The 13,169-nt window shown below is 39.5% G+C and overlaps 1 protein-coding gene across 1 annotated transcript; it reads right to left on the bottom strand.

Moving 5' to 3' along the window:
• Positions 1-3,477: 3,477 nt before the first annotated feature.
• arrdc3a (arrestin domain containing 3a) lies at positions 3,478-11,101 on the bottom strand. Its single transcript, XM_008336815.3, has 8 exons — positions 10,563-11,101; positions 8,436-8,517; positions 8,160-8,307; positions 7,805-7,907; positions 7,368-7,624; positions 6,690-6,846; positions 6,464-6,606; positions 3,478-6,349 (listed from the first exon to the last, which is right to left on the bottom strand). Exons 1-8 carry the CDS (start codon positions 10,840-10,842, stop codon positions 6,281-6,283), a joined length of 1,239 nt encoding a protein of 412 aa, XP_008335037.1. The 5' UTR covers positions 10,843-11,101; the 3' UTR covers positions 3,478-6,280.
• Positions 11,102-13,169: the final 2,068 nt, after the last annotated feature.

The raw sequence follows: 13,169 nt of genomic DNA on the forward strand, positions 1-13,169 counted from the left end.
AATTCACACAGAATTATATTTCACCGTTGACGGAGAGGATTAAAATGATCAGGTTCAACACTGAAAATAAACACTTAATACTATCACCAGAACCTTAGACTCCCCCTCTGTCTATTAACTGCATCTATTCCTGCCAATACCAGGAGTCATAAGAGATGTAAGCTGTTCAGAACGTTTCTCGGTGGTGGTAACTGCACAATTTTGAACTTGTAGTATGAAAGAGGTACTTAGATGTCAGATGAGGAGACAGGAGTACAGTGAGTACATGCATGTGTGTGTGTGCATGTGTGCATAAAGGATGGTCCGAGGTGGAATGCTGACCATGCTGAGGCTTCGGTAGGGCAGCAATGGAAGTCCTGGCTTTGAGACACAGTGTCACTCTGGCTCTCAGGTTTCTGTTCATGCTAAACATGGAGGTGCCCTGCAGCTCTACTGGGGATAATTATAATGCATTTTATATGAGCACCGACAAACACAGCAGATTGAATCTAAATGGCCACATGAGATTGAGAAGTAAACACGATGGGTGACTCTGACATCTGTCTATCATGAACTTTAATTCAAGCAGGCTAAAACCGACATGGACTGTACAGCAGCTGTTGCCAACGTATATCAATATACTGTACATTCAAAATGTTGCATTGACAGCATGTGTGTTGGCAGAGACATCATGTACAAGGCAGCCTGAGGGTGAACGTGTCCATTTCGAGCTTTGAGCAACGTTTCTTTCAATAGTGTCCTTAGTCCACATAATATCCACAAGACCTTTTTCAATGTTTCAGACATCAACACTTGGTCGATGCTTATCACTTTTCCTGTTTATAATATGTGACTCTAGTTATCTTTTCAACATGATTCTGGTCATATTTTTATTTAACAGTATATATACTATAGTACCATATATATATATATATATGTATATATATATATATGTGTGTGTGTGTGTGTGTGTGTGTGTGTACTGTACTGAATGAAGAATGACAGAGGTCCTGCTTTGTGTCCTGGCAAAGTATTCTCCTCTTGCAGCTGTCCAAGGTGTTGTATTCAGCAAAAGTAAACAGTTTCAGTTTGTTCCTGGCAAGGTCAAAAACAGCCTGGCTTTCAATTATGAAAAAGTAGCAGACTCTGCTGTCAGCTGCTTTATGCAGTGGTTCAAACTGGAATAAACCAGCTGCCAAGCAACGAAGACAAGTCAACCACCACTACAGCTAAAAAAAAATAAACCAGAGTACTAAAATGAAGTTTCCTTTTTAATATTAGCACATTAAAAAAATAAACTTTAAATGTAATACTTTAAAAACAATAGCTGTAACTGAAACAAAAATGTGACAGATCAACTGTTACATCATAGCTTTCCTGTTCCCCCAGTCTCTCTCTCACTCTATTGTTTTAAAGCAAGTTTAAGTTACAAAGCCTCAGTTTAATATTCATTTTTATAAAATGTCACAACATCTTTCTCAAGGGTACACTGTCGTGGAAATGTTATAATGCATTTTATTTGTCCATTTCCTAATAGATGTTCTATGGCACAGAGGTCCAAAAACACAGCTACTCTCTACAAGTTATATTTCGATTGAGGCCAGTGAGAATAATTATACATACTCCTCACACGTATTTTTTTGTTTTTTTGTTTTGCAGAAAACCGCAACTTTACACATGAGTTTCCCAATGAATTATTAATATTTTTCTGTTTTTTATTTGTACATCAGTGTAATTCCACCATTTTCCAGGAATGTGTCGACACGCAAAGATGCTGAATTCCCTGCTCCGACGTTGGGTGTGTGCACTTACGTGCACATCTCTATTATGTCACAGTGATGATCTGGCAGGTGAACGGGGGGCCTCAGCCCAAATCAGCCATCCACATATTGAGCTCATGGGAACCACTGGATCATAGCAGCTTCTGGGCAGCGGGATTATCTGGTGAGAGGAAACAGCTGAGGTCTGTCCAGAGTCAGCACTTGCTAATCAACGCTCCCACTGCACACACGTTTACCCTCACGTTTATGCTAACGTTTATGTTCTTCTTTCATAATTTCCCTCCCGCTCTTTTCTTTCAAGCGACAGGGGTCAGACTCCCACAAAAGCCCTGTGCCCACAAAAGTCAAAGGGGGGCCACAATGAGGGTATGGGAGGAGGCAAAGGGGACAAAAGCAAACTGAAGTGCTTGGTCAAAGCTGACAGGACTGCTGAGTCATCACTACTGTTGGTTCTCCGGTTAAACTCCCAGAGATGTTCGCGATCCAGAATCAACTTGTTCATTTTAGTCCGAGGCTTTGTTCCTTTGAAGGTCCCTGCTGTCACTGCAGGTCAGTGCTTCACACAAGACTCAGCGAAAGATGGGCAACTGTTGACTGTGGTTATGCAACAGCAGCAACTTTCAAACTCTGTGCAGATGTCATGCATTTCCCTCCTGACCTGTGAGGTACTGGGTACAACATATCCATTCACATCCGGCCTTAATTGAATTAGCTGAGCTATATTTATCCATGTACTCAAGTTGTTTTGGGCAAAATCAATTAGTACTTCGTAAAGCATGCTGACGTAATGGGCAGCTCAATACACTACAATCAGCATTGATGGACTGCCTACAGACAAGACTGTTGGCCATTAAAGATAGGTCATATTTAAATTAACCATATNNTCATATTTAAATTAACCATCGGGAAAGAACCATAAGTAATAAAAACTATGTATTTGAGCTAAGATCATGGTAAGATTTAGTCAGAATTAGTTTATTCATCTATAATTTGTTATAAAATGTATTAGGTAACATAAATGTACTAGTCTAAATGTTTTATGATTACTTTGAATCAATCGTAAAATTGCACCTGACATTTAAATTATTCCATTATTTTATATTTTTCTCCAACTCAAAATGCTTTTAAAATGAATTTCTTCTTCCAAATAGAAAAAGTACAGTTGTTTGCATTTTGGTTTTATTAGCTGTAGCCCACAGCTGTCAATCACAGGTACAGGTTTATTTTTATCTATCCAAATTTCTTAGAAACAATCTGCTTCTTTCAAGAACCAATCCATAGAATATTTTACGGTTACTGTTGAAAAGGAAGTGACTTTCCCTTTGCTTTTTCTTTTCTGATCTTCTTTTCTGATCTCTTTTTTGTGGGATGACAGCTAACTGTTAAATACTGACTACTATATTTGGACACAAAATGTAAACGGGGGATAGAAGTAGTTCTTAGTCTCTTGAGGCCATGTTTGGTTGGTTTGACAGAAAAACAAAAATACAGTTTCAGGCCTCTGAGCTGCACTTACATGGGAATGTCTCACATATTATAGTCAGTAGCATGACCCACAAAATAGGTTTTAAGGGTTAAGTAACAAAGGTTTCTCATTTGAACTTATTAATTGTGGACAATTGGGTGAAAGGGTTGTTGAATTTATTCACAAATGTGTGAAAAATGTGTTTATGGTACTCATATGGTGTTCATGTATAAGTAATTGAAAGCACAGGTATTTGTCATTTCAAACTAAAAGGTTTATTCAAATCAAACGGAAGAACTACACAAATGTTAATTCACTCAGTACATAGTATATTCATAGAATATCTATCCGCCGTCATGATTAACAGAGGAAAAATAATATACATGGATAAACATACAAATGGAAAACAACAAAAATTCAGTGGGTCATATTGCACTTTGTTTCTAAAATGTTTCAGATCCCATTCTGTGGGTTCTTTCTTTCATATCTCTGAACATTTCAGATCCTGCCTTTAACAGATCAGGAGTTTAGCTTAGTTTTGACACCAGACTACTTTTCGTCCCGAAGCCACCAGGCTGTATGGAATTAACAGAACCTAAAACAAACATGAGCTTATTTATTACTGCGTATTTTTGTTAGGTTTCTCCTATGATACTATGTGAAAGATTAGGGCAGGCTCGCAGGAGGTTTGTACTGATGTGGAAGAAGCAGTCTATCTGTTGTCCTGTGTTACTTAAATGACTCTCATGGGGAAGGGGCAGTGGTCGACAGCTACCAACCACAGGCCTGAGGGTGAACAGGTAGGAAAAGAAACAACTCGAGATTTTTCATCACGTATTAATGCCATAAAATATGTGGTGAAAGAAACAAATTTCGACCCTCATCAGCCTCAGTAAATTAACTGAGAAACCTGACCAGGGTGTTGATTATTTAAAATAAAAAGACAGGACTGTTTACCTCTTCCCTTTTTGTCCTTTTTTGATAAACACTCCAAAGTGTAAAACATGTACATGTGAACAAGCAGAAAAGGTGAAGAGTCAGAGTTAACGTAGACAAGATCAGGTCTGTTCTGTATCAAGGCCACTAATAAAATAAGATCACTTTAATTATCTGCAGTTCAATTGCTGGCAGAAGCTGAATATTTAGTAGTTGCCAGCTGGATCTCTGTAGGATCATGCACACACACACACACACACACCAACTTGAGTCAGCTACGTTTTAATGTAAACTTAAAAAAAGGTTAATCCTTAGAAAAAAAAGTTAACAATGCATTTATGTCCTACAAATGTTTACCTTAGACCTTCACCAGTACAATGCTACTTTTTCTTCTTATCAGAAAAGTGCTGCTTTTTTGCTTACTATGACAAAACCTCTGTTATAGCTGGTCTGGTTGTTGTTGAGCGAGTTAGAAAACCAATGTATTACTCGTTTCAACCTACTTTTACTCCTACTTCTACTTGTTCTGACCAGTCTTAACAGAAGTCCCTAGCTACGTCCTCAGCTTTTTACATATGCTGGGTTTGCTTCTGTTTTGCAGAAGCAATACAATTCAACCATTTTCAACATTTCCTCTTTTATTTTTTTAAACGGAGCATTCTGGTTTCACCGGTCTGAAAAAAAAAGTCTTACTAGTGGGTGGATAAACTAAGGTGAGTGCAGCAGGACAAAAGGGAATGTGAATCATCTCAGAAAGCTGCCTTGCATCTCCACGTCTCATCTCAGTTTTAGTAAATGAAAAAAAAAGTACTTTTCTAAACAGTGCAACTTAAATGAAAAACCTATTACATTTATTTCTCTTTTCACCAACTGTATGACATATGAGACCACCTGAGACAGTGCTTTTTGAGCAGTAATGCAAAATTGGCTTGCCCTGAGATTACGAGTAGAGGGGGTGCAGGCCATGAGGATGAGGGGAGTCCCTCCATAATGTGCCACTATCATTTACACAAAAGTAAAAACAAACCTTGTCTGCTACAACTTAAGTGAAAAAGTAGGTCTGTAACCCTCCTAGTTCAAATCTTGGGCAACCACAACACAAAAAAATATGATTGGAGCTAAATACAACAACAATAACAACTAAACTAAAACAACAGAGGGAACCCACACGTGGATCCAAGCTTAGAAGGCAATATACTTCAAAGAAAGATTCCAGATGAAAATAGTGTGCTGCAGTTGTTGTAAAAGTCCAGTCTAGTTGTTGTGGGTCACTGAGAAATGTCATAAGGAGAAAGAAAAACTCTTAAAACAAATTCAGTGCATTGTTCTTGACCTTTCACCCCCTCCCCCCCAAAAAAAAACAAATTCTGTTCTCACTTAAGTGAAGTCCTAAAAGTTAGCCCACTGTCTCAATCAGGTGGTTACAAAGGTTGAAACCAAACTATTAGTGATTTTTAACATATATAATTAAAGATAATTAAAGAGTCACACAAGTCAAGTAAAGAATAGAATGTGCAAAACAAAATCCCTATGAGGCAGGAGGACCTAGTCTTTCCTCTTGTCACCACTGCCTTTGTGAAAAACTTCCATTAATATGGACTATGGTGGTTAGAACGTTGTTATTTTTCGCTCTCCGTTTCCATGATTCAGCCTGGACAGGATTCATCCAGCCCTTTGTGTGAGTCCATATGTGCCATGACTGCAGAAGAATCAAGGGTGACAGAGAGATAGGGAGAGAGAAGCGTGGTGGGCCGGGGCCTCTGTGACCTTTTCCTTTATGTCAATGCGAAACTGGCTATTTGGGTGATTTTTCCTCATCTCGTACATACTGAATGTGTTTATCTGCACACATCCCACCCTCAGCAGGCTAAAACAGGAAAAAGGGTATAGCCCTACACTTATAGTTCCTGTTTGTGCCACTAAGGGAGGGCAGAAACAGATCTGTCCACCAAACTCAACTGTAGTTATTTGTCCAAAATTCTGTTGGTTGGTCATGGACTTTGTTTACTTCACCACTATCAACAGCATAGCACCAATGCCGCTGTTGGAGATGTACAAACAAAGATGAGCCCCGGAAATGGGTTACTGCGATGGTCAGGAGAATTCTTAAAGACACCCTTCAGCGAGAAGGACAGGCATCGAGTCTGCGCTCCTCAGTGCGCCTGGCATGATCTGGATGAGGATCAATCTATGGTGGAAAAAAACCCAGAACATAGTGTTCATTGTGAGCAAAGGGACAGTATGCTTAAACAAGTAACAACAAGATCCACAAAATATTTGCTGTGCGATATCTGATGGTTACCTCAGAGTATAGAGGAGGTGGCTGGAAACGGAATTCATGAATATAGGCAAAGAGAGGTCCGTCCAGATCCTCACGGTCGGCGGGGACATCAAGGCTGCTCTGCCTCTGCTCTTCTGTCACAATTTCTGCATAGCTTGGAGGAGCTGCACAAAAAGCAAGTAAAGTGTGAGCAGTATATTTAAAATAAAATATATACATTTGATTCATGACTAAATATTTAATCTACCTTCAGGTCTCTCTGGCAGACCCATGCCCAGCCAGCTCATGCTGCACTGGCTGCTGACACTGGAAGTACGGGAACCAAAGGGGTGGAGAGGAATGGTTCCAATGACCAGAGGCAGGGTCAGAGACAGATTAATAGCCCCAGGTATATCCACATATACCTACACAAAATACAAAAGAAAAATCATGTAAGGCGTTAATCACATCTGAAGAATTTGTTGGTTTTAATTTATTGCTGAGCATTTTACCCCTTTCTATGACATTGACAAGTTAAGCAGAGTTCTACTGGCTGTGAGGTAGCTAGACAGTGTGAGTCAGTGTATTCAGGTAGGTTGCTTATGCAAGAACAGTTCCTGTCTGTTCACAAGGTAAAGAGGTTATAGGCACCTTCACGATAGGTGTTACCATGAATATTCCAGGCTAATGCTCTTAGCAGCGGCAGTAGCACATGGCGCAACCTATAAGGCTGAAACTTGGCACAGCTAGCTGAGTGAGGTTCTCCAAGAGCAGAGGCATTGTACTGCACTAATGATGGAGTGAATCATAGTTGATAACAAAATTAACTAAAACAGATTATAATCACTACTGGGAATGTCTGCTCTTTGTAGCTCACATCAAGACACAGCAGCTAAAGGCTAAATAGAAAGTATAAGCAGCCCAAAAACATATAAGTTGTACTCACCATGAGTGAATACTCCACTCTAATGATGCTGCAGTCCAGGATGGATGGGGACACAGGTGGGATCTTCAGCATCTTGCCATTCCAAGTCTCTGTTTTGCCTGAGGACAAAGACTCTCCCCGCAGGTTAGCCACCAGCTGCTTGACCTCCTTTATCTTCCCTTTGGCATAGAAGGTCTGGGTCTGGTAGATGGCTGCCTTTGGCACCACTATGCGGGATGAGCAGTTCTCAATCTCAGCAAAGATCTGGATTGACTCTCCTACAGAGTTAAAGATGGCATACCAGAGATTAGAGACTATGAACACTTGCAAATACCTATAATCAGCATTATCTTAGTGTGTTATAATTATATTATCAATGCATAATCCGAAGGCAATAGTCCTTTATTTAATTGTCAGATGATGAGCAGAGAACCGTCAAATCATTAGCGTATCCTCACCTGGGGTGTATCCCTTCCTTTCAATCTTGGCACTTAGGGAAATAGGACCTGAGGTGCAGAACCAACAGCAAAGCGTCTTGTCCTTTGTGCCGGCCTGTGGTGACTGAAAAAGTAAAAGACAGATGCTATTGATTTGCAAAAAAATATTAAAAGTATGATAAAGATTGTAGACATTGTAGTATAATGGTTAAGGGCTAAAACATAAATAATAATTTAAGGAGATCTGGCCTTGCCATTCATTTGCTATATTAGGTCTAAGGAGTAAACTGCTGACAAGTCTTTTCTCCATTGCTTTAGTCTATAAAAACTCCTCATACAATACCTTCATGGCAAGATAAACCTCAAAAGAACTCACCAGCAATAGTGGAGTGTTGATGTCAATGTGCTCAAAGACTGTAAATTCCTTCTTGGTCTTCATCGGCAGGAGCCAAGGTCTGTGAAGTTCTGCCTTTACCCAGTAGCGCACGCTGCCATGCTTCCCTTCGAAAGAGGTAGCCAGAGGTCTACAGTAGATAAGAAACAAGGAGGGGGCAGAAGAGGAAAGTCAAATTAGATGAAAAAATGTTGTAACACTAGATTGAAGTGATGATGTGTTTAACCTGCATGTAATGTGTCATGTTGAGAAACTTACGTCTGTGGAAGCTCGAGACTGAACGCATACTCATGCCTTCCTGAATGGATAGTGGTGAGTGCTTCCTCTGAGTTGTCATCGTCTGAAAAAGAAGGAGGACAACTTTCCAACTACATGTATACCATACCTGTGTAAAAAGCTCTACCAAGGCATCTGAAAGTCATACAAAATTACAGGGTGGGGGAGGAAAGAAAGAGAATAGAGGGGTTTTACTACCTGAATATATGTCTTTTAAGATATACTGTATTGAAACAGAAGTGCCAACCCAAAGCGTAAAAAGAGGAACAGAACTAACTGAAAACAAAGCACAGGCCTACACTAAACAAAAGCCATGACTATCATGAAAAAAAGAAAAAAACATTTAATATGGTGTAGCAACAAGTTTAAGGTAAAAGACAAAGCAGATATTTTGTTTGCTCATTTTTAAGCAAGCAAGAGCTAAAAAAAATACTTGAAAATGAATTAATTATTTTATGGTCAATATGTCATTCAAAAGAAACCTCAGTCGACCTATTTTTGTACTTCACTAAAACAAAATGAGCACATTTACTTGCAATGTTGGAAAGACAATGTCGCATGTCGTCGCTTGTATAGTCGATTAAAATTGATTTTAAGTGTATTTTTATTTCGATTATAACAACAATATAGAAGGTCAGTGAAGAGCAGGGTGGATAGTCTTGTTGCCAGCTCAGCACTCCCTCCTCCTCCAACAGCAGCAGCAGTGTGGTAAACAAGTGCGGAGCTGTCAGTCAAACGGCAGACTCCAGCAGGAGGAGACCGGCCTAAACCGGTGTGAGCAGCTTCCCTCAGCTGCTTTACTCTCATTACGCATTCAGTGTGCGACACCGCAGTCACTACTACAGAGTCAGAGCGCAGCTTCGGCTGCCTCAAAATATGTTGCCATTGGTACTGTCTGTTTAAAATTGAAACCACTCCACATAGTCAGTCGATGATATACATCATGTATACATACAACAGCAAGTTGTTTTTTTAAGCGCTATCGGTTTTCTATACTTTCACATTAATTGCTCAATATTTTAAACAGCATTAATTATATGTAAATTTAACGGCAGTGCAAACACACGCTAAATTTATGTTTTTTTATTTCACCATATTGAAACAGAATACATGTTTTCATATTTAGTGTATTCCTCCAGTTTCTACATACATCGAATAAATGTTCTACTGCCTCTATTCACTGCATCTCTTCTGATACGTCCCATTTATAGTCACGCCATAAACAATTCGGACCATCAGAAATATGTTAAATCCATATATTATATATATGTATAATATATATGCTATATTCATATGTTTATTTAATCTGTATTGCGTTATTCGCTTCTCGAAACCAACACAGGAATTCCATATGCACTTTCTTGCGCACACACCTAAACCACTCCAAACCTGAATTTACATGTACATCTAGTCCTTAGCTGCAGTCATTACAGGGCAGTGGACCCGTATCAGACATATATAGTTTTATAGAATAGTGTATTTTTTCAGACTGAATAAAAAGTTGCATGATCTGTCTGTCCCTTTCTGCAGAAATATGATGTCATTAGCCACACATGAGCACCTCAGCGAATCACATGTGAAATAGGGCGGAGTTTAAAGGTAAGACACACCCTCTCCAGTCCAGTTTTTTGAACAGGATTGAACCGCTTTGAACAATGGGGTGGAAACTTCAGAAAAAAGCCACAAAGAAACGCATAATAAAACACGGTTCTGCATGAAAAATGTCAGACAAAAGGCACAACGAAGCCAGTTGTTACTGTATATTGTTTTGCGAAAAAGAAATTTAGAGTAAGGGTTTTATTCAAGTAGAAATACTGAGGGAAACACGGATGTATCCGGGTTCTGTCATTCATTCTGTCACTTGGACACAAACAAGTGACGACGTAGATGTGTACAACCAGCATCTCCCAGCAGTCACGTCATACCAAGCAACGCTTACTAAATGCTACAAATACACACGGGAAACCATTTTACTTGTTTGAGGTGTGATGAAAAAAACAACAGCATCCTTCCACACCACCTTAGTCAGCACAAAGAGCATCTCTAGTCCACTTTAAACAAAACAGCTAACATTTTTAGAAAAAAAAAAAACTAGAAAAACATATTTACCTCTTTCGTGTCCAATTAAGATGTCTTTGTGATTTAGATATTCCACTTCTTCTGTGTAGTTTTGCGTGTAGGCAGTGTTGGAGCCAGCGTTTCTCGACTCAGTCCAGCGAACTTTTGCAAACCCCTTCGCGTGGATTTTGAGAGACTTGACTCGGATCTCTCCCGTCACTTCGATGGTCACTCTACCTGAGACACAGTCCCCGCTGGAGAAGACGGGGACGTTGCTGTCATTGTGACAGTCGTAGCTTACAGTGAAACTCTTTACTTTTCCTAGCACCATGGTGGAAATAGAGACAGGCTTCGCCAGGAAGTTACAAAAAGAGTCTATGAAAAAATAATCTCATGAAGTTTAAAAAAACGGATGCAAGTTGAAGATACACCGATCTGTATCTCCGCCCTGCACAAAGCAGTAGGCACGATCAGTGGCTTCTTTGTGAGCAGTTCATTGAGATGTGTATGTCAAGGCTGAGTAACAGCAGTAGCTGCTGCTATCCTCCTCCTCTCTTGATGGTCCCCAGTCAAAGACAAGAGAGAGCAGCTACTCTCCTCACTTTAAGCGACTCGGCTGTGTGAAAAACAACCTTCTGCGCACGCGCAGGGCTTCACCGCCCCCGTCTTCCGCCTTCGGGATCAAGCGAGACGGATGACAAGTTTGACTAAACAGCTGAACGGCTGCACAAAGAGACGTCCATCAAAGTCATTCTGGGTTTCTACAGGTGATCTAATAGAGTCAATACATGAAACGATACACATAATCCTTGTATGTATCTAAGGAGCACGTGTGCTGGGTGCACTAAATCGACCACACACCCACTTCTCTATGCCTTGAGATACCCACATTGTCAGAGAGACGAGGAAAGCCAGTCGTAGTCATTTGATCACAGGATTAATTGTCAAATTTTACTAACAATGGCCTTAGAAGTGTTATCAGACACTGCAGCAAGTCCTAAAAGGAGAGAAAACCCCAGAAAAGATTTGTGGACATGGTAATGGAGGACATTGACATGGTTGGTGCAACAGTAGGAGCCAAGGGATGAAGGCAAACGATCTCCAGTGAGAGCTGCTAAAAGACAAAGACCAACCATGCATGAACTGCAATTACTTAAAATAATGTGTGATTATAGTGGATGTCACTTACCCAAACAAAATATACTAAATAAGTAAGTAAGTAAGTCAACTTAAAATTGTTATCATCTACAGGTATCTTAGTGATTATCCTAATTTTGTACACAATTGCTAAATGTCTCATACAATGTATTTGGGCATGAAAGCCCTTTGTGTATGCATATGTTCCACTGTGCCGTAACCTACATATAGTATACGGCCTCCTATACATGCAAGCTCACTGCAGCCTCCACATCCCAGTGCAGATGGCAGCAGAGAATATATAGAACAACAGATCTCCCTGCATTATGGCTGCAGCAGCTGGCCTGTGCAAAATTACAGGATTATACACAGGCTTGTGATAGCAAGTAATAGAGCATGAGTATGTCTCGAGAAAAGGATTGTACAGGATCAAATACTGTATATTGTCTTTGGATTTAGATCAAATTGTTCCATTTAATACACACAGGCTTTGATGGGGCTTTTCTTTCCAGAGAGAAGAAAAACAAGACTCGGCAGCTCAAAGCGACACCTGCTGGTCATGAAGGCCTAGTGACATAAATAGCCAAAAACACGTCACACCTGTTGAACAGCAGTGTAATTATTCAGAGCTCTTTTTGCACATTTCATATATTACAAAACTAGCCTTTAAAACAGATTAATACCTGATATCACCCACCCAGTGACAGTATTATTAAGAATGAATACGGATAAGAATACAATTAAAGATATACAAATAAAAATAAGCAACCTTTTAAATGATATACAGTACTTTACATGACATAATTGCGCCAATGTATACAAGGTTTTAGCCTTCTTTGTGCCAGTAAACCTTTTTTTGTAAATTTTGGACTAGGTACTAGATTCATTATTTTTCACCTTAACTCGCTAACTTGGTAGATAGTTTAATTAAAACGAGCCTAAAACAGCTGTGCTGATGAGTCAGAATGTGACAGTCATGCTTATCACAGCGCGGCAAAACTTTGCATTCATTCAAAAATCAGTCATTCATACATAGAGTTCATCAAGGTAAATGTTGCTCTCTAGCGTTTACTTTTTGCAATCGCATCCATTGTTATCAAGTTGGACTAACTTTTCTTGGTTAATTACTACGAGGTTATAGTTTATAGTATACTGTTGCAACACCATTATAGTTATGGACGGCGTTGTGTCTAATAAAAATAGTTTTATTTTCATTTTGACCGTTATTTTGCAGATTCGACGGGTTACTCTTATTTTGAAAGAGAAACCAGGAAGTTTTTCATATTCAAGAGCACTCAGTGACAGACAAAGAGGAAGTACTGATCACTTCTTACACTTGAGACAAAACTTTTCCAAAAACAAAACTTGAGACAAAACTCAGCACGATATCATCTGAAGAACAGAATGTAAAGACGCTAGGATGAATCCTTTACTTCTGACTTTGTTTTATCTGATTCAGTGGTACCATGGAACTTTTTGCCTAAACGGAACTAAACCAAATATTGTGGTGGTGATATCTGA

This window comes from Cynoglossus semilaevis, chromosome Z (assembly GCF_000523025.1).
Source record: "Cynoglossus semilaevis isolate Cse_v1.0 chromosome Z, Cse_v1.0, whole genome shotgun sequence".
Taxonomy (NCBI): Eukaryota; Metazoa; Chordata; class Actinopteri; order Pleuronectiformes; family Cynoglossidae; genus Cynoglossus; species Cynoglossus semilaevis.